At 39.2% G+C, this 21,429-nt stretch overlaps 1 protein-coding gene across 50 annotated transcripts in view; it reads right to left on the minus strand.

The window, feature by feature from the left end:
• The window catches only part of CLASP2 (cytoplasmic linker associated protein 2), a 180,418-nt gene that overhangs the window by 79,316 nt on the left and 79,673 nt on the right, over nucleotides 1-21,429 (minus strand). For all 50 annotated transcript variants that reach the window (XM_078432528.2, XM_060638093.3, XM_060638088.3 and 47 more), the window contains 8 exons: nucleotides 20,922-21,067; nucleotides 18,243-18,378; nucleotides 12,789-12,859; nucleotides 8,535-8,594; nucleotides 7,273-7,350; nucleotides 6,384-6,551; nucleotides 4,127-4,182; nucleotides 2,762-2,935 (listed from right to left, as the gene is read on the minus strand). In XM_078432528.2, the coding sequence (XP_078288654.1) occupies nucleotides 2,762-2,935; nucleotides 4,127-4,182; nucleotides 6,384-6,551; nucleotides 7,273-7,350; nucleotides 8,535-8,594; nucleotides 12,789-12,859; nucleotides 18,243-18,378; nucleotides 20,922-21,067 (889 nt within the window). The remainder of the gene's footprint in view (nucleotides 1-2,761; nucleotides 2,936-4,126; nucleotides 4,183-6,383; nucleotides 6,552-7,272; nucleotides 7,351-8,534; nucleotides 8,595-12,788; nucleotides 12,860-18,242; nucleotides 18,379-20,921; nucleotides 21,068-21,429) is intronic.

Raw genomic sequence — 21,429 nt, forward strand, 5'->3', positions numbered from 1 at the left:
TCCCTAAAAATCCCCAAAGTACAAGGTTCAGAGACTTCTGGGTTGGTGAATGTACCAGGTAGGTGGCACGCTGTGACTCCATGGGGACAGAAGCTCTTGTGCCAAGGACCCTTCTGGACCTTGCCCCATGTGGTTCATCTGACTGCCCATTCACATCCTTTACAAGTCCTTTGTAATAAACCAGTAATCTAGTAAATAGACTGCTTCCTCGAGTCTGTGAGGCAGGCTAGCAAATTAATTGAACCTGAAGAAGTTATGGGAGCCTCTGATTTATGGCTGGTTTGGTCAGAAGCTTGGGTGACAAGCTGGGTTTGCACGTGATGCCTCAAGTGTCAGGGTGGGGGCAGACAGGGGCGATCTTATGGGACTGAGCCCTTAACCTGTGAGGTTTGTGCTTACTGTAGTTAGTGTCAGAACGGAACTGAAATGTAGGACACCCAGCTGGTGCAGGAGAACTGTTTGGTGTGGAAAACCCACACGTCTGGTGTCAGCAGCATTATTAGTGTGAAAGTAAAGAAGAAACACGGGAGTGGTTTTTCCTAGAGAAGTCTTACACTTCTTTTGTTATATTAATTGCTAAGTATTTTATGCTTTTTAATGTTGTTATAATCGATATTGTTTCAAACTGTTCGTTGCTAGCATTCGGAAATACAACTGATTTTTGTACATTGACCTTGTATTCTGCAACCTTGCTGAACTCATTTTTAAGCTCTAATAGTTTTTTTGTGGATTCCTTAGGATTTTCTCTACATAAGATCATGTTTTCTGCAAACACAGACAGTTTTACTTTTCTTCCAATCTGGACACATTTGATGTCTTTTTTTTGCCTTAACGACCTGGCTAGAACCTCCACGGTAATGTTGTTGGGAAGGGCAAGGGTGGAATATTCTCTTCTTGCTGCTGGTCTTGAGAAAGTATCCCATCTGTCACATTAAGGATGATGTTAGCCCTGGGTTTTTCATAGATGTTCTTCACTAGGTTCACAAATTTCCCTTCCATTCCTAGTTTGTTGATTAGTATTCTCACAAAAAGGTGTTGGGTTTTGTCAAACGCCTTTTCTGCATCTACTGAAACAACTGTGGTTTTTGTGGTTTTGTCCTATTACTCTATTAATAGAGCGTACTTAGTTGATTCGTTTTCATATACTCAAGTCACACTGCATTCCTAACAAGGGAACATTTCTGTCCTTTCACTTTGTAACACAGAAACGTTTTACGAAAATTAAAAGCATTAAACAACCCACTTTTAACATCTTTTTTAACATCTCTGTCCATATGTATTTAACATCTCATATATATTTAACATCTCAGTCCATATATATTTATCTATGTATACTTTTATATAAAATGATGAAATTATCACATTGTTAGGTACCATTCATTTGATCTTTGTTGAAAATACTACTCGTTAATGGCTGCCTAGTATTTTAAGTACATATCATAATTTAATCATACGTCCTTTGTTTACATATCAAGGTTGACTCTAATAATATCTATTATTAAAAACATGATGAATATTCTTTTTTATTTCTTGGTATAATTATCCCCTTTAAGTTTTCAGCCACTCAGTTTTATATTTTTACACTTAAGACTGAAATCAGAGGGACTTTTCCCTCCTGGCTTTTGGCTTTTACGTTTAGAAATTCCTTCCCCAATCTGAGAAGAGATGAATACTCAAGTACTTTGGTTTCATCAAGTTGCTTTCCAACTTTTTAGTCCTCTGGATTAAAAATTTTTTTTAATGTTTATTCATTTTAGAGATAGACAGAGCACAAGTGGGGGAGGGGCAGAGAGAGCTAGAGACAGAATCGGAAGTAGGCTGCAGGCTCTGAGCTGTCAGCACAGAGCTCAACGCGGGGCTCGAACCCACGAACCATGAGATCATGACCTGAGCCAAAGTCGGACACTTAACCGACTGAGCCACCCAGGTGCCCCTGGAATAAATTTTTATATTTTTATAAACCCTATTTACCGAGTAATGTATCCTTTCTTCACTGACTGTTGCTGTGCCACACTTTATCACGTACTACAATTCATCCTACTATCTCTGCACTTCCTACTGCGTTCCAATGATCTGCCTGCCTAGGGTTCTACCTGTACTACCTAAGAGGAAAAAAAAAAAATGAAGCACAAAAATAGAGATAAGCAATATGAATCAGCAGCCTCAAACTTTTAAAGTTGATTAACACACAGAGGCACCTGGCTGGCTCCGTTGGAAGAGCACACAGCTTTCAGTCTTGGGGTCGTGAGTTTGAGTCCCATGCTGCGTGTAAAGATTATTAAATAAATAAACTAAAAAACATGAAGTCGATAAGCATAAAAAACAAACTCCAAATAGCTCTGGGAATACATGGTTCAGCTCTGATTATAATTAAGCTTTGCACTTTCCCCAGATCCCCGAAAGGCTTTCTCGTGGTAAGGGAACAGAAGCTGGCTACAAGGCCAAAGCCCTTTCCAACTTCCTCAAGTAGGCAGTGGTTGGGTGTGGCAGGAGCACAGAAGGGTGCAAATTCTATAGGCAAATTATGGAGTCAAGAACTGTTCCTCTGATGTGGATGTTCGGGAGGATGACAAGGGAAAAGTCGAAACAAGGCAGCTTGAGTACCTTCCAACTATGTCCTAAGTACGGAATTCTATTAAAAGATGCAGACTATCCTTAACTGGGGAGAATGGACAAGAGGTGATTAAGATATCGCGGTCGCCTGACTTCGCTGAGACCAGGGAGAAAACAACGGACGCTACCCCACGGAGAGCGGCCTTACCTAGTGACGCGTAGGAACCCGGATTCAGGGCCCCTGCACCCAACCGCCCGCTTCGCGCAGACTGCCCGGCAGCATGGTGAGCCTTGGCACCAGCAGCAGCATTCACGTCGATGTCGCTTCGTGAACGCTGCAGGCTTCCGGGAAGGCAACTGGCTTTGCTGCTGCCTGCCGACACTACGGGAAACAGAGCAGAGGCGGCGTATACGATTTAAATCGGCACGAACAGTAAGGAAGTTACATCGCCTTGAAAACAAGACGAGCTAGTCCGTGACGACCAAGGGTCAAAGAGGGAGTGGTGCACAAATGGACACCGGAAAGCACTTCGCAGTATTTTCAGGTCGGGGTCCTTCCGTTTCAATCCTGTTACCCCTAAATCTTCTTGGACAGTCTTCCCAGTGTTTTTTGGCCTCACTTTCCTCTTGCGTAAAATGGGAAAAACCTCTATATTGGTGACATTCACACAACTGCTCTGCAGATGACGAGAGGGTGTCTATGACTGATTCATGAAAATAAAGCACAGGAAGCACGGTACAAGATACGTGCAAGACAGCAGTGTTTTCCTTACTATCAGAGACATGCAAGGAGAGCTACCAGTCTAGTATATGGTTATTCAGAAAATAATGCAAATTCTACCCCTCTTAGGCAAAGCAGATTGAGCCATTCGATTTCTGGCCTGCAGTTTTCAGTTTTAAAAATGAAGACTTTTATACACTGTGACTTATGATCCATGAATAGGCCATGAAATCAACAGAGTGGGTCATGACCAACGTTTTAAGGAAGTGAAACAAAAAAGAGTGCATCGCAAGTAAAGGTAAGCGGTGCTTCAGAGAACCTGGCTTATACTCTATTCTGTACAGTATGTGTATATCATGTGCATATAATTACATATACCACGTTGTACATACTGTGTGTAGTATACGTATATGGAGTATACGTATATGGTATACAAATGTAGGTACAACGTACATATGTGGTATTAGCTTCCTGCATAAAATGTTCTCACTACACAGTTAAAAGCAGTAGCTTTTAAACTGTTCTGATGTGGCCCATGGTGAGAAAATCATTTTATTATTTTTTTAAACGTTTATGTATTTTGAGAGACAGCATTCGCACACACGAGGTGGGGAGGGGCAGGGAGAGAGTCCCAAGCAGGCTCCTCGCCATCGGCACAGAGCCCGATCCGGAGCTCAATCCCCGGACCTTGAGATCGTGACCCGAGTCGAAGTCGAGAGTTGGCCGCTCAACCGACTGAGCCCACCAGGCGCCCCGAAAACAATTTTAAATAGTAACATGACTTCTAACGTAGCTTTACTTTGTTATTCAGTACAACATGCTTGGACTCTTGCTTAGAAAAAGACAGTTTACCTCTTCCAGCCACAGTCGATGGGTTTGCTGTAGACCATTTGGAAGAAAAAGGGCGACTGCAAGGTAAAAATAAATGCTTTTAGTAAGAAGATGTAATTTATCACTCTTCTCAGAACAATGAAATACTGAGTTTTCTGAAGAGTTGTCTTAATTTCATTTTAATTTTCCTTTTACAAATCACTTCGGAACAGTGTGGTCCCTCAGCTGTGGAGCAGAAATGAGATAACTAGCAGCGAAGAGACCACAAGCTCTACAAAGACAAGCAACCGGCCTGCTGTTGTTCACTCGGGTCCTCGGCACCCATCACAGTGCTCACCACGCAAGACTCAATAAAGCACACTCCAACCCCTGTACCCCAAGATGTCTTCCTTAGAAGGAGACAGGGGTAGTGTCATCACCAGCACACAGGGAGTTCAGCGTGACCAAAGCCTCTTCACCTAAGCCGTAATGGGCGCGGCCAACGGCACTTCAGGCAGCTACCGCGTAGGTATCACGCTGCCTACGGCCGTGCTGAGCGTAACTGCCTGGGACAAGAGGAACGAGGCTGAGGGCTACTGCTGAGGATAATACCAACGATTAGAAAGCAAAACAGCTCAGATCATCTCAAAGAATCCATCTGCCCTAGTTATCCTTACAAAAATGTTTTTTAAATGTTTATTTCTGAGAGAGAGAGATAGAGAGAGAGAGAGAGAGAGAGAGAGAGAGAGAGGCAGAGAGACAGAGAGAGAGAGGGGGAGACACAGAATCCGAAGCGGGCTCCAGGCTCCGAGCTGTCAGCACAGAGCCCGATGCGGGGCTCGAACTCACGGACCGCAAGATACTGACCTGAGCGGAACTCGGTGCTCAACCGACTGAGCCACCAGGTGCCCCTGCCTTAGTAACTTGATTATCTTTCATTATAATGCTATTCTGCAGCCCATAGGTAAATAATATGTCTAGGTATGTCTAGGGGATCAGGGAAGTTTATCTACAAGGTTTAAAGGTGCGGGAAGAGGAGCAAAGACCCCAGACAGGTTCATGGTAGGAAAGGTAATTATTCCTACGATAATTACACTGAAATGGATCGTATCTGCTTTTTCTCTGGACGTAAGTACAGCACTCACAAAACACCGGGAGCGCCTTCCTGGATCCTGTGCCCTGGGTGCCTCACTTGCCTCTCCCTCGTCCCACTCCTGCATCAGGGCCCTGCCAAGCAACCAGCAACCTTGGTGCGGTCCCACAGATTACACAGAGGTGAGCTCACATTCTGTGAACTGTTCTTCCCTGGGGAGACCTGCAGCTACTTGGGGCCACCCTAGGGAGTAGACATGGCATCAGAAATTCTAGCAATCTCACAGGGCTAGAGAGATAGAAAGTTAGGGTTAAGGCTGCCAAGGCAGGAAGGGTTTGAGGAAGCCGGTAGAATGAGAATGCGATTACACAGAGGTGAGTCAGATACTAGTGAATCTGCCCCTGATCCACTTTGCCACTGAGGAATCGGCTCAAGTCTTCAGTTGTGCAAAGGCAAGGAAGGAAAGCAGTGTGTTTACTAGTCACACGGTGCGGTGTAAGGGTTCTGAAGATAACTTCAGAATCCCCATTACAATTCCTCCATTATAATGCCCTAGAAATGGGCGGTCTACTGTACCAACTATTTTGGGGGTACTAAAAAAATATATATATATAAATTAGTGCTTCCCAATCTTTATCAAAGGCATGAAAGCACAGACACAAAATCTGAATCACTACACTCTTTGCCTGAAAAGAAGTTACACTAGCATGTAATCCAACCCTTGCAACAACAGACCAAGAGACGAGTAAGTACAGCTGACCTCGAACAACACAGATCTGAACTGAGTGGGTCCGCCTACATGAGGATTTTTTTAATACAGTACAGTACTGTAAATGTGTTTTTTCCTTATGATTTTCCCAATATTTTTTCCTCTACCTTACTTTATTGTAAGAATACAGTATATAACATACATACAGCATACAAAACGTGCCCATCAACTGTTTATGTTCTCGGTAAGGCTTCCGGTCAACAGCAGGCTATCTGCAGTTAAGTTTTGGGCGGGTCAAGTTGTATGCGGATGTTCGACTTCACGGGGTGTTGATGCCCCTAACCCCCATACTGTTCAAAGGTCAACCACACCTTCCAGTAATCATTCTTTTAAGGCTTGAAGGGGAAGCAAGCAGACACCCAACCATCTAACTTACGGAACTACCGGGAGTTGGAGAGAGAGTAAGAAATCAGTAATTATCATTTATATGACCTTACTTGAGACTTTCCTGTGAGCTAGATGAGGACCTGTCTGATTGTGGAAGAGATGCTACACTGCCAGAACTCTTTAAGTAAGTCTGAAGACTCTTCTGATACGATGGCTCAAGTGAATTATACAACGTTTCGGCTTCACCAGGAAAGTGGTTTCTAAGACCCATGTATGTCCTGTAAAACAAAAGAACAAGTAACAACAAAAGAATATAAAGTAATAGCTTTACATAAAATGTGCACATTCACGACGAATGAAGATGAGACCATATTAATATATCCACCACCTATCAAGTGAATACTTTCTAAATCTAACAAGTTTTGGTGGAAAGATGGCAGGCTTTTGAGAAAAGATCTCAGTCCAAAATCTGGTCGTGATCCTTACTGTTTGCATGGCCGCGAAAAAACCCCTGAATCTCCAAACTTCTGCTGCCAGTCTACAGAGATAGCATGTTTGCAGGTCATTTCCAAGACTAGACAGTAATGTATACCAACTGCTCCACAGTATCAGGTAGTTAGCACATTCTCAATAAGTGACAGTTATTTTTATTCATAATGAAAGTGAAGGTGTTATGATGGAATAGGAATACTGACGATGATACAAATGACAATGTGAAGTCCACCGTTAGACATCCAGTACAGATACAAAAAAAAAATCTCTACTCCCAACATGGGGCTCAAACTCACAACCCTAAGATGAAGAGTCGTAGACTCTACCAACTGAGTCTGCACATCTAATACAGATTTAATGGAGAAAAATCTATCTCAATTTTACTAAAGGGCTGATGTAGTAGAATACTTGAGACACTGCTGATATTTTCATTCTTCCGGTGTAATTCTTTTCAAAGAAAAGACCCAAGTATGTTTAAGATGTGACAAAAATACATTATAGACCTACTTTCTTGCCTCCACTCTGGCTTCAGCATCAGCATCATGAATCCCCTTCTTAATAGTTTCAACCAAGACAGCTGCATGTCTATGAAAACAAAACATATTACTTTTTTTAAGATTTTGTTATTTTTAAGCAATCCCTACACTCAACAAAGGGCTCGAACTCACAACCCTGCGATCAAGAGTCGCATGTTCCACCGATTCAGCCAACCAGGTGCCCCAAACACCTTTAGATTCATGAGTAAAACTATATTTCACCACAAATCATACTGCCTATATGTTACAAATTAATCACAAAGGGGCAGGGGAGGTAAAAAGATTAATTAGTGCGTAATAATCTAAGATTGTAAGAGTTTCTGATAATCTAATCGTAACCCCACATATTTCATTCATGGATGGTTTCCTCCTGACAAGTCAAATATTAAAAACTTGAATATAATTATTTTTATAGAGTCCAAATAACGTATAAATGTACAGTGCTTAAATTTTAAATTCTCAACGAATAAAAAAACCCCTTTGGTGTGGTTCTCACTAACCCACCAATGTAAAAAATAATCTGCTAATAGTATGATCAGTTATGATCTGGACCAAGCTAAATTGTAGTTGCCACAAAGAACTTAAAGGAAACTTAGAATTATATCATGCCTACACGAAACAAACTTATTTAAAAAAAAAAAAAAAAAGGCTGTGAATAGGTTCTTACAATTTCCATGTAAATGCAGGTATACGCCAAACTTCAAACTTGAAATTATACCGTGCAAACAGCCAACTAGCTAGCTGGCTGCCTACATTTTTCTCTTGTTCATCTCAGAGCTGCAAGAGATACTGCCCAGTATATACCTAACCAATGATACTGGACAGCTGGTATGGAGAAACTTTCCAATGAATCTCTCTCTTCTTAAAATCTTTTTCCTCTGAAAAGAAGTGCCTTCCTTCCATCTTAAATCATTCATTACTTGATTAATTATACCTCAGGAAACCTAGGTCACTTGTCTGGAGATACATTTTAAAATTTCTGTCCAATTTAACCTGCAGTATCTTATTTAATCCATCCTACTTAAGAGATCCTCATTCACCCCATATGTAAAGAAGAAAATCATAGGTGCACCAAGTAAGAGGAATCAGACTACATTACAGCTTTAAAGGAAAACCAGTATAAATAGCTTTTAAGCAAAAGGAGAAATCATGCAAAACCAATACCATCAACTTCTAAAGAACTGGTGATAATGGGAAGGAGAGGGAAGCAGGAAAGGAAGAGTTAATACATACCTTTCCAATGAATGAGTCTGCCACTCTTGTAACAATAAATCTAAAAATTCAAATGAGCGCCTGAAAAATAAGTTAATTATAACTAAATGTTATAACACTACGTTAAGTTATGTTTATTTAAAGCTAATTGTTAATTAGCACTTTCTTCTACTGTACTTTGTTCTCTGAATTAAAGTACAAGGGGGGGCACCTGGGTGGCTCAGTCAGTTGAGCGTCCGACTTCAGCTCCGGTCATGATCTCACAGTTTGTGAGTTTGAGCCCCGCATCGGGCTCTGTGCTGACAGCTCAGAGCCTGACGCCTGCTTCAGATGCTGTGTCTCCCTCTCTCTCTGACCCTCCCCCACTCACGCTCTGTCTCTCTCTCAAGAATAAATAAACATTAAAAAAAAAAATTTTTTTTTAAATTTAAAGTATGAGATATTTTTAGGTTATCTTTTTTTTTTTTTTTTAGGTTTATTTATTTATTTTGAGAGAGAGAGAAAAAGCGCAAGCAGGGAAAGGGCAGAGAAGGAAATGGAGAATCTCAAGCAGGCTCTATGCTGTCAGGGCAGAGCCCTACGCAGGGTTAAATCCCGCGATCCATGAAAGCATGACCTGAGCTGAAATCAACAGTCACACACTTCATCAACCGAGCCACCCGGGGAACCCCATGTTTTTAGTTACTGTAACTTCTCAAATACTTAACTACTTTAAGGCTCCAACTACTCCTATGCTACACAGTTCAAAAAAACCTTCAGGGTTCCCCATGATTTTAACTTAAAATGTGTGTCAATTATAAAACTTAATACTATTTCATTTTAAAAAATACTTATGGAGCACCTACTATGCACTAGAAATTGAAGACATACAAAGGTGACCAAGAAAGATGGAACGGATCTTCCATTTCCACATCTGTTTTCTTAAACATGCATACACGTAATTTTTAATCAAGTGTATATTTCCTCCTATACCCTCTAGTTCTCGACTCCTTCAACTGTCTCACTCTTGAGCTTCTCTTTCTTGGCATCTGATGACACAGTTCTCCCCTATTTTTCTTCTTTTATTAACACTTTTCCTCCACCTTCCCTTAAATAAGTGTTGACCTGGTTGGTGCTCTTTGTAACCCACCTGTTTCATAGCCTTTACTTGGGAAACATCATCTGAATCATCTATACCCTTAGCTCTGACTATCAGCTATGCTGCTCACATCTAGTCCTTTACCTCCAGCACTGGTTCTTTCATTCAGCCGTGAAGTCAAAGTTTCAACCAGCTCGCGGACATGTCTACACTGGCAGAGACTGTCAGCTCAAACACTACATACGAAAGGACAAATTAATTCTTACCCTCTCAAATCCATTCTTTTAGCCCACACTGTATAGTTTAGAAAATGTTAAGTTAACTTGCCCAAAGTGATAGGACCTAAACCCTGGCATTCTGACTGCAGAACTCCCAGTGTGAAGCATCTGATCTATATCCAATGATCAAGTTCTCATTTCTATACCCTTAAATCCCTTGGATTTATTTACTGAATAAAATCTGTAATCAGTGATCACCAATACAGCTTACTTCAGACCCTGCCCCTCTTACATGAGCTACAAGAACAATAATTCCTACTTAATTAAACCAATATTTCTCATTGTCCCTTTTTTTAAAAGTATATTTATTTATTTTGAGAAAGAGGGAGAGTACAAAGGGGGTGGGCCAAAGAGAGAGGGAGAGAGAGAGAGAGAAATCCCAAGCAGGCTCTGCACTGACAGCATGGAGCCCGACGTGGGGCTTGAACTCACGAACCGTGAGATCATGACCTGAGCCAAAACCAAGAGTTGTATGCTTAACTGACTGAGCCCCCCAGGCGCCCCTCTCACTGTTCCTTTTTAATCACTGGTCATAGCTGAAATAAAAAGATGGATGACATTACCTCCTCACCAAAAACTGTCCGAGTATGAAGCAATGTCAAAATTTCTCTTCGTAGACGTTCACAGCCCTCTACACTGACTTTAACCTACTCCTGGCCGCCCTCCCCCACTCACATCAGCCTCTTTTCCTACTGTAACCTTCCGTTTATCACGTGTTCTGGCCTCAATGGCCTGTCTGATGGCTCTGCACCACTCAGAAGCTTTACATCTCTGCCTAGGTAACACCCACTCAATTCCCCTACAGTTACTGAACTGCTTCCCATTTTCAAGGCATTTGTTTTTTAAATTAAAAACCTTCATTAATGTTTATTTTTGAGAGAGAGAGAGAAACACACAGTGCAAGCAGGAGTTGGGGAACAGAGAGGGAGGGAGGGAGACACAGAACCTGAAATAGGCTCCAGGCTCTGAGGGGCCAGCACAGAGCCTGAAGCGGGGCTCGAACTCACAGACCGTGAGATCATAACCTGAGCCAAAGTTTGACGGTTAACCTAAACGACTGAGCCACCCAGACACCCCTCAAGGCAATTTTATGACGCGTTTCCTGACTCCCTCTTCTCTGTTACATTCCTATTTCTCTAGTTACCACTTTCCTCGGTGTTAAGACAGAGACTGGCAAACCTCTTCGGTAAAGGGCCAGGCACAGAGATTTTAGGCCTTGTGAACCACAAACAGTCTCTAACTCGTACTTTTCTTCTTTCTCCCTTTATAACCACCCTTCAAAAATGAAAGAAATAGTCTTTGCTTGCAGACTGCATCAGACTAGACTGTTGGCCAGATTTGACCAGCGACCTGTCATTTGCTGACCCTGGACATAAGAGACAGGTGACAGAACACTTGTCACCAAAACTCTGAACCACTTAAAGGCAGTAATACCTCTTTCAGCTTCTTCCTAGCAAAGTACTTAAATACATAGATTTATCAAGTAAAAAAAAAGAGATTCTTTACAATTTTCTTTGTTTTGTTACTCAAGCAATAATGACCAAAGGAGTAAGAACAGATTTTATAAGCATATAGGAACAGAGGTAATATCAAACATGATCAGATAGGACTATAGTTTAAATTGTTTTGAACTAAACATCCTTCACTGCAAATATAAAAATGTAGTTTGATTTTCTTATATCTGCTGTCTTGCAAAAATTGTTTGAGATGGTTTTTGAATAAAGTAAATCAAACCAACAAAATTTTAAAGCAGTTAAGAAATTGAGATCAGGAAAAGAATATGAATTCAAAACAGATGGGTACATGCATCATACTAGCATATACAATATGGTACTTAAAAATGTCTTTAAAGTCATTTCTAAAGCTTATTTTTAATTGTAGTTGACATACAATATTATATTAGTTTCAGGCATACAAGCTAGTGATGTGACATCACAAAATGCTCACGATAGTTATGACCTGTCACCATACAAAGGTAAACGATATCATGATTATGTTCTCTACGTTGTACTTGACATCCCTGTGACTTATTTAAAGTTCAAGTTGGTACCTCTTAATCCCTTTCAATCTATTTTGCCCATCTCCCTCCCCTCTGGCAACCATTAATTAGTTTTCTGTATTTATGAATGTTTGTTCATTTGTTTTATTCTTAGGCTCCACATGTAAGCGAAATCACGTAGTATTATTCTTCAATTTTTTCTGTAGTATCTATATATTTATGTATTTATTTCTTTATTTATGTAAGTTAAGTAAGTAAGTAAGTAATCTCTATACTCAACATGGGGCTCAAACTCACGCCCGAGATCAAGAGTCACGTGCCCTTCTGACTAAGCCAGCCAGGCGCCCCTGACTCTTCACAATTTTCTTAAACATCAAACGTACAAATCTTGTTTTCGTTGTCTTTAGTATTGATGGTGATCCCGATGGTATTAAAACCAGCAGAAATCACAAGACAGAGAAAGACTGACAGGCTGACCTGGTGTGGCTGTTTATTCTGTCCCAAACACTCTAATGAATTCTACTCATGTGGATCTGCCTCATTTAATCCTCACAATGGCATGGGGTCGACATCATCAGCGGTACTAACATATACACACACTGACGTGCAGAGCAGTGTAAATTGCCCAAGTAGAACAGTCAAGTGGCAGTTGTGGGACTCTAGCAAAGGCCTGGTTCCAGACTCCATTCTCTCTGAAAGTGAGGCAACGAGTGGCCCAAAGAAACCAAAGCTTAAAAGGAGAAATCTGGAAAACACGGGTGGTTGTAATGGTCATTTCTTTTTCCTTGTAGGACACGAGATGCAAAAGTTTACTAAGGTTTCCAGAAGGCAAGAAATTTGTGACAACTAAGTTTTGCACCAGAATTAAGAATTTAACATAATATAAAACTATACTAAATTAGTTTTTTCTCAAAACTTACCTCCTTACAGGAACTGATTTTGATGTGCAATTGCTTGTGATTAAAGGTATAAGTCTGGGTACATGAGTATGCTGAAAAAGATGTTTTAGAAAAGGTTGAGAAATATAGTCCGCTTCACATAATCTCTTCTATTTGCCTTACAACCAAGTATTTAGATATATTAGAACAGAACAAAAAGACCATAAAATGAGATCTGGAAAGAAATCAAACCTGTCAAACGGTTTCCCCCACTTAAATAACAGTAATGACGATATAGTTTCAGAAGGACAGGTGTGGCTGTAATACTACCTAAGAGAAGTTAATTGTGTAACTGCAAAGAACTGTCGGGGCAGTGTGTTTGGGGGCGGGAGCCCTAGCAGGACTGGGCTTGCATCTGCCAAACTCTCTGAAGTGCCACAGCTACGGCCGGTGGAAGAGAATAATTAGTAGGCCATCAAAGCGAGTAACCAGAGTGAGCCTGCAACCCTACCTGCTGGGAATGCACTCGGAAATGGTGATTTTAATGGAAGTTTCACTGTGGCTAAACCACAGCTGTCTAGAATTCAGGTAAAGTTCAACAGATGTAATGTTTTGATTTCTATTTGTAATTTTACATTCCTCCAGTGAAGTGAACACTGAAAAGTACACAATAGACAGAAGGATAAAATAGTAACCTAAGCAGACATATTTGATGCTTCACATACCCTATTTTTTCTTCTGAGCTAATGGTACAGGCCAGATTACCTAGGAAACCAGCTCTGAGATGAAGTCTAGCATGTAGAATACTACCAAGTGCCCTTGGGATCAACGCCTGTGGAAGGAGGGCAAAGGAGGCAGGGGTGGGCCGAGGAAGAAATGCATCTGTGATTGGGCCTTAGGATCTCTTCGCTAAAAGCCGTTAGGGAGCTCTGGAGTTCAAATGGCCCTTCAGAGCAGCTCGAATTGGTTCCGAACGGCCCCAACGTCAACTTCCACATCAACCAGTTGTCGCATGTGGGCCATAATGGGAAGGGGCGAGACCCTGGGGAACGCAGCTCTCTGCAGAAGTGCTTCCGGTATTGGAAAAACCAGTCTTTCACCGAAGAGGAGTGTGTGTGGCACATCTGTGAGCTAGAGTGAACTCAACCAAAATAAAAGAGCCAACTTTGTTCAGCTGCTTCAGAGGGAGGCTACCTACAGACCTGAAGTTGCTCCAATGAGAAGCGCACAAGGGAGTGCTGACCTGTGGGCTACTGAACTTACACTCCGCATAGAAGGGCCCTGTGGACGTGCTCCCTACAGCGCCCAGAAGAGCCTATTCCCAAACACTGCCACGGACCCCGAGCCCAAGGAGACTCTCCAGCCGCAACACACCGCGTAGGTCTTACCTACCATCCTCTTCTTCCCTTCATAACCTCCCCAAACCCTACTGCTGATGAACACGATTCAACACAGTGGCACGTACGGAGAGATACACTGGCCTAACTATTGCTATGTCACATTCAGGGAGAGCTGTACCCAAGGAAAATAAAAAGTGAACGTTACAATTACAGACGAAGCGTTCAACCAAACACCAAGTCGGACAATTCAGGTTTTAGTTTAGGAATGCAAGCTGACAACCGAAAAATAAAAACCTTCTTTAGAATTAAAAAAAGAATTAGAAGTCAAAGACAGCAATCTAAGGAAGGAGTCTTCTGGGAGACAGACAAAATACAGAAAATAGGAAATAACATAAAACAACAAAACCACCTGATTTGTATTTTCAGTGAGATGACAGGGTAGTGTATCAATAACATTAAACAAGCTTATGAAAAATAAGAAGTTGGAAAACAATGTATGATGTATAAGGCCTCAGAATGGCAGCATGGGTATTGTCACATAAGTAGAATTTAAAGGAATTTTTCTTGAGAACATACACCTGTAAGGCAAAAAACAAAAAAATTATCCAAGAAATGATAAATGATACTGAAGGTTCCAAAACTGTATAACAAGAGTAACAGGAAAAAAAAAAAAAAAACACCCAAAAACCTAGCAAAGAAAACAGAAGCAATAAATAACTGATCCACAAAAATTAATACAACTTAAGGAAAATTCATCTTCATCAGAAACTCTTGTACACTGTGGAAGGGAAGCACTAGAGAAGTTCGAAGTCTCTGCTGGAGGAAAACTCCTAACACCTGGAAAGCTTCCGCAAGTCTTTAGTTTTGCTTTTCTAGGAAAGAAACAAGTGGGATCTCAGTTCTTAGAGACACAATAAAAAGTGAAAATAATTATGAATGAAAGGTAAATAATTCTGAGAAAAAAGGAATATGAACCTGAAGTCCAACTTTTTAGCTCTGTTAGGGTAAAGAAAAGTCATTTTAAAATATGCAAAAGTAAACATACATGAAAATTGAGAACACACTAAACCAAACAGAAATTACTCAGAACCAACTAAAAAGTGGGTGGGAAGAGCCAATGGCCAGGAGAGAAAGAAGTAAAAAAACTGCAATTTCCAACTGCTGGACATGAAAATGTTTTTATTCAATTTAACGTTTGAGGGGAAAATGACATGAATTAGACAAAAGGTAGTCTTTTTAAAAGGTGGGGGAAGCAAAACAGGTTCTATTCCTGACACTGATAAAGAATAAGGAACTTCTAAGAAAATAAGAAACAGGTAAGAAAAAGCACAATGAACAGAAAACAGAAATTACAGGAAGAAACGCTATTTCAAAACAGTAATAGTAAAAAACTTTGACCACACATAAAATAAAGTAAGAACTGTTAGGAAACTGAAATTGACAAAAAACAGAATCAGAATTTTTTAGATAAATTACCTTTTTAAAAAATGAGACCATGAAGAATTGGAATAATAGAAAATATCAAGTTGGATTTAGTCATGAACAAAGTACTTTATAAGCAAATTCCGTAGTTTGCAAGTACTAAAAGACCACCTATATAAATTTATGATGTACTGAGACACAAATAAAATTTAAGGCATTCACTGAAGAAGAAACTGTGTGATCAAATTCCCTAGTTAGAATGTAATGAAATTATGAACTAAGGACAAGAGCAACAAAAGAACCATCTGAAAACGAAGTATCATCATGTAACTCAAAGAGGATGTTGAAATGGAAATTACAAGTGATAAAGAAATATAAAGAGAATGTGGTAAATCTAAATGATTCATGCCAAAATCCAAGAAAACCTACAGCCTTATCATATTACAAAACAAAAACTGTAACAAATTATCTAAGGACATACTACAAAGATCTAAGGGGGGAAAAGGAGCCAAAGCAGGTCAAAGAAAGGAATTAAGAAACTTATAGGAACTAAAAAGTTAGAAAAAACTGAAGAACATCGCTGGAACCAACAAAACTAAAATTTGAGGCTTATAAAAGAAACAATGCCTCTGGCAAGTTAAAAAAGAAAAAAAAAAGAAAATTAGTATTAAAACAAGAAAAAATGGTACAGAACCACAGTGCTACAGAGGCATTATTTTTTTAACTTAAGAGAAGACAGTATACCACATCGTGCTGAAGATTCTTAAACTCTATATGAAAAGAATATTCTAAGAAAATACAAATAACCAACAATTCAAAGTGAAATGCAAAAGGGCCCAGGGTCTAAAACATTTGAAAAATTATTATAGAACTTCCAAGGTCAGCAAGCCCTAACAATAGAATAATGTAATAATAAAATATATAAAATAAGAAAAGTACAGGAAATTCTAAAAAGACTCATATATTAAAACGAATGCCAAAATCTGAAGTATTAGCCAAATGAATCCAGCAGTATCGTAACAAACAACGGCCAAGCAGAATCCAGTTCAATGAATGTCCAATGGATAACTAAAAAGAGAACCATTTCTAAAGATATTACACAGAAGCTGGTAAGATTTCACATCTATTCCTGATCAAAATTTAGCAAAATACGAACAGAAGGAAGTTCCCCTAACCTAACATAGAGTATCCAAAGAAATCTGCACCAAACATTGTATTTAAAGTACTCCCATTAGACTCAAGACAAAACAAAGACCTCAATAATTTCTGTTATTTTTCTGGATTTAGAGAACCTTAAAAAAATATTAAAACAGAAAAAACGGACCATCTTCAAAGATAAATTCATAGCTTTTTAAATAGCCATTTGATTTTACCGCTGAAAAAACCTTCTGGTGCAGCAACATCAGAAAGAAATTTCATTCCTTTAATAGGAAAGAATAAACTGACCAAAGAAACTGAATAGGAGCTCAGGAAACAAACCCATACGCTTAATGGAAATTTACTGTATGAAAATGCTGCCGTTGCAAAAAAGACTGAATTATACATGCCACTGAGTCAACTCATTTTGTATTTGGGGGGAAAATCATGTTAGATATCTGTATTTCACACAGAAACAAAATCCAGTTAGATTTAAACATAACAAACAAAATTATAAAAATGTTAAACTGGATATTTTTATAATTGTGAAATAGGGGAAGTCATTTTAACTATAACAAAAACCACAAAAGGAACATTGTCTCAATACATAAAAATTTAAAAGTTCTCTATATAACAAACAATAGTTTAAACAACATTTGAAGAACCGACAGACCGGTAGAAAACAGTACCTGCAACATATGTAAAACATATGTAACACAGAATCAATATACTTATGATATATAAAAAAGACCTTAGAAATCAGTGAGGAGAAACTGTACCAAGAGTATAAACTGGGCAATCCATAGAAGAATTCTGAAAGGAAAAAAAAGTAGCCAATGTCTCTAATAATCTAAGAAATGCAAAGTACAGAATATGAAATAATATTCCCATGTATTAAATTATAAGACCTGTAAGTGACTGATAATACACAATGTTGGTAAAGGATGGAAAGAAAGGACTCCATAAAGATGACTTAATGTCAATGCCTTTTAACAGAGAACAATCTAGACGTTAAGAAGAATGAAACGTACAGACAAGAGAAGGTGCCCAAGTTCATGAAGTTGAAAAAACCAAGTGAGAAAGTATTATTTATATATAGGTAAAATATAAACATAGGTTTATATTTTGTACTAAATACTGTTTGTATAGGCATAGAACAGACGTTTGCAAAAGTATATACTGAATGGCTAGACTGATTAATGGTAGAAGAGAATTCAAGACGGGAGATTTATTTTTTTTAACTGTTCTTTTGGGGGCACCTTCAAGATATGGAAGATGAGAAATATTAAGAATTTGCCTATCATACCACTGCCTATAACAGTTTTACTGTTTGATATCTGCCCGTTACTACCTGTAACGTAATTACACATACACCTAAGTACATGCACATGTGTATATCACATTCTGTATGCAAGCGTATTTACTTCAAAATCTTCTGTATTATTTAAATGTTCTATATAACTGTAATAAGCACGTATTGCTTTTATTTCATAAATCAGTGAGTAAATAAGTAAATAAATAAAAATGCCAACGACTTATTTAAGTATGTTGAAAAAGAGGGAGGGGAGGAGAGAGGGAGGAAGACAGAAGAACCTACCCGAATGATGAACCTGATAGCCGCACATCCAGAAGTTGCCATGACTTTTGCACTATTGGGGACGAGATTAAAAAGCGTAGGTACAATGGCTTCAGCGCCATGATCAAACTTGTTTCCCAAAACTGTTGAAAGATGTCTACAAAGGAAGACCAAAGAATGTTGTTTTGTTTTTAAGTTAATGGTAAGTATAGGTAGAATCAGATACTTGAAAAATATTCTCGTTGAATTAACTTAAAATTTTTATTTTAAACAGTTCGAACAGCAGAAAAGCAAAAGAGAAAGGGAAGTGCAAATATTACTCATTTCCCTCTTTTCCCCCCTTTCAACTGTCCAGTCCAAAGCTGCAATCTGGCATTTTACTCTCTCTTTACAATGCAAAGAGAAGCCATCTGATCTCAGAATTTAACCATTATCTTGACAGGTAAAAACATTCAGCCCTGATTGTCCTGACCTTTATTAGTCTTCATCCATCAAGTATTTTTATTCTGACGCTCCGATATCGATCTTAAATTCAACATCTGTTCAAAATCTTACGCAATCACTACTCCTCAAGGCAGCCCCTATTTCTATTAATGGTACTACCACTATTTTAGTCAGCAATACTCCACCTTTGGGGTAGGGTTTCAGAATTTTTGACTGAAGATACACCTCTACTACACGCCAGTTAGCTGGGTGACCCAAAGCACATCTGTCTTCTCTTCCCAATTCTGCAGTTAAACAACGAAATTCAGCCTTTAATTGCGTGATTTAGTCAGGACACTTAGAAAGGATGTTGTAATCACGCACAGTTCTCACAATGCTTGCAGTGTTGGCTCTTTTCTGTGTATCTTATTTAGAATACACTGTTGGGATACAGTTAGCTCCAAACCTCAGGCTCTTGATTCAAAGAGGAACTCTGACTCAGGCTTATTTACTACTGTTCAGTTATACTTTCAGTTTTCGAATGTCTAGACTTGTGGGCAAAAAGGAACCTCAAACCAGAAGCAAGCAAACAGATAGTGTGGTCGTCCCTTAAAAAGGGAGTTTTGTTCCGGAAGGCTGGTGAGGCACTTGGGAATCAGTGTGATCTTTATCAGTCTATTGGAAGGAGCCTTGTTTTGGAACTACTTTAGTGCCATCCCCATACAACGGCCTCTCTGGGACCGCTACCAAATGTCCTGGGTGTTCAACTGGGTTTCTGCATCCTACTCCTCGGAACTTGAATCTCTGCAGCCCACATGAGCTCTGGGAACTGTTGTCTGCCTTCTAGCTCCCAGCAACAGTTCTTTCCCAACCTCAGGGAGCTGCCCCTGTCACACGCGCAGATCAGCATCAGGCGAGACTCATGGGACCCAGCTGGCGCAGCTCCATCTCTAGAGCTCTCTTCCGTTTCTCTCCCTACTCTCCCGGATTCTGCATCGCGAGTGGTGACCACTCCAGCCTTCCACAACTCCCGTCTCTGTTTCTTCTTCAACTCAATGGAAGGGTCTTGCTCTGCTTGGTTTCCTTCTTCCTTCTCCAAGGTCCAGAAAGTGTCTCTTGGTCACCCTGCGCTGATCATACTGCTCAACGGATTGGTTTCTTTCCAGAATCAGAGTCCTGCTCTGTCCACTGTCCACCATCTATGAGCAGCTGTTCTACACGTTTCGTCCACGTTCCTCCGGGACACCTAGTCCTGTACCAGCTCTGTTGCATCATCAGCTAGAAGCAGAGCTCTCGCCACGAAATATTTTTCAAGGTTCTGTTTTGTAGATTTTTGTTTTCCTTTTTATTATTGCTTTTAAGAGACACTAAGTTATTTTGTACATTGACTTGCATCTGGCATCTTGCTGTCGTCCCTTAATTATAATAATTTACCTACACATTCTTGTGGTTTTCTGCATGGATAATTGTATCATCTGTTAATAATGTCAGTTTTGTTCCTTTTCTAGCAATCCTCACAGTTTTTATTTCCTGGGCTTTTCCTCCACTGCTGTGACCAGGACAGAATTCTGATTAGAAATATTAATAGTAGACATCTTTGTGTTCCCTATCTTCAAAGGAATGTTTATACAACGACAGTACTCATATCAGAAGTAGAGGCAAAAGAAATGTAACTGTCATACCATACTAGAATTTTGGGAGAATATTAACATACGGAATAAACTTAGATATTGATAAGTTAATGACACGCTACAATTCCAGAATAATTGTTAAAATTTCAGAACTGGAAATCCAAGTCAGCAAATCCAAATCAGTTACTATCCAAATCAGTAAAGAGAAAACTGAATAGTTCTCAGACCCGTTCATTTTCTTCTTACACACTCAGTGATCAAAAATGAACCGGTGGGCTTTTAGATATATAAGCACATTTTAACGTTTTTGTTAAGAAAGATTAAAAAAGAAAGAAAGGAAAGGAAAGGAAAGGAAAGGAAAGGAAAGGAAAGGAAAGCAAAGGAAGAAAGAAAGAAAGAAAGAAAGAAAGAAAGAGAAAGAAAGAAAGAAAGAAAGAAAGAAAGAGAAAGAAAGAAAGAAAGAAGGAAAGAAGGAAAGAAGGAAAGAAATCACACAAACAGAATCCTTATTTATAATAAAAATTATTTTTGGATCACATACATGCTGTTTTTGGGTTATCCTGCTACTGCTTTACTTAATGAGCACTGAATCACTGAGTACTAAATTTACTCATAAAAAATACAAATCCAAAAAGAACATACTTACGCTACAGTAATGCAAGCTTCTCTAACCACTTGGGATCTAAGATCCTTTGCTGAAAGTTTAAGCGCTCCATCCAACAAGCGTAAATGTTGGAAGAAGCAGTCATATTGTGCAGCTCCAGCAACAAGCAATGATCGAATTTTCTTAAGCTAAAGTAAAGAGAATTTTCATTATTGACATAAACAGTGTCAGTGCAAAAAAGAAAAAAAAAGTTACCAAAACTTCATTATTTAAACAAAATTTAAAAAATAACATTTCAGTATATTTGTATAACTACATTCAGACCTTTTACCAGCATTAAATGTATTTTATAAACATGCAAACCACAAAAAGCTTTCTGGAAAAGAACATTATATATAGATTTAGTTATAAACATAATGGACATACATGATGTATGAATAGGTAAGTAAATCTTAAAGTTTTAAGGGAGTCTTTTTATTGTGTAAAATACACATTAACATAAAATTATTTCAAACATTTTAAAGCATACAATTCAGTGGCATTAAGTGCA

This window comes from Panthera onca, chromosome C2 (genome assembly GCF_046562875.1).
Source record: "Panthera onca isolate mPanOnc1 chromosome C2, mPanOnc1 haplotype 2, whole genome shotgun sequence".
In the NCBI taxonomy this organism is placed as follows: domain Eukaryota; kingdom Metazoa; phylum Chordata; class Mammalia; order Carnivora; family Felidae; genus Panthera; species Panthera onca.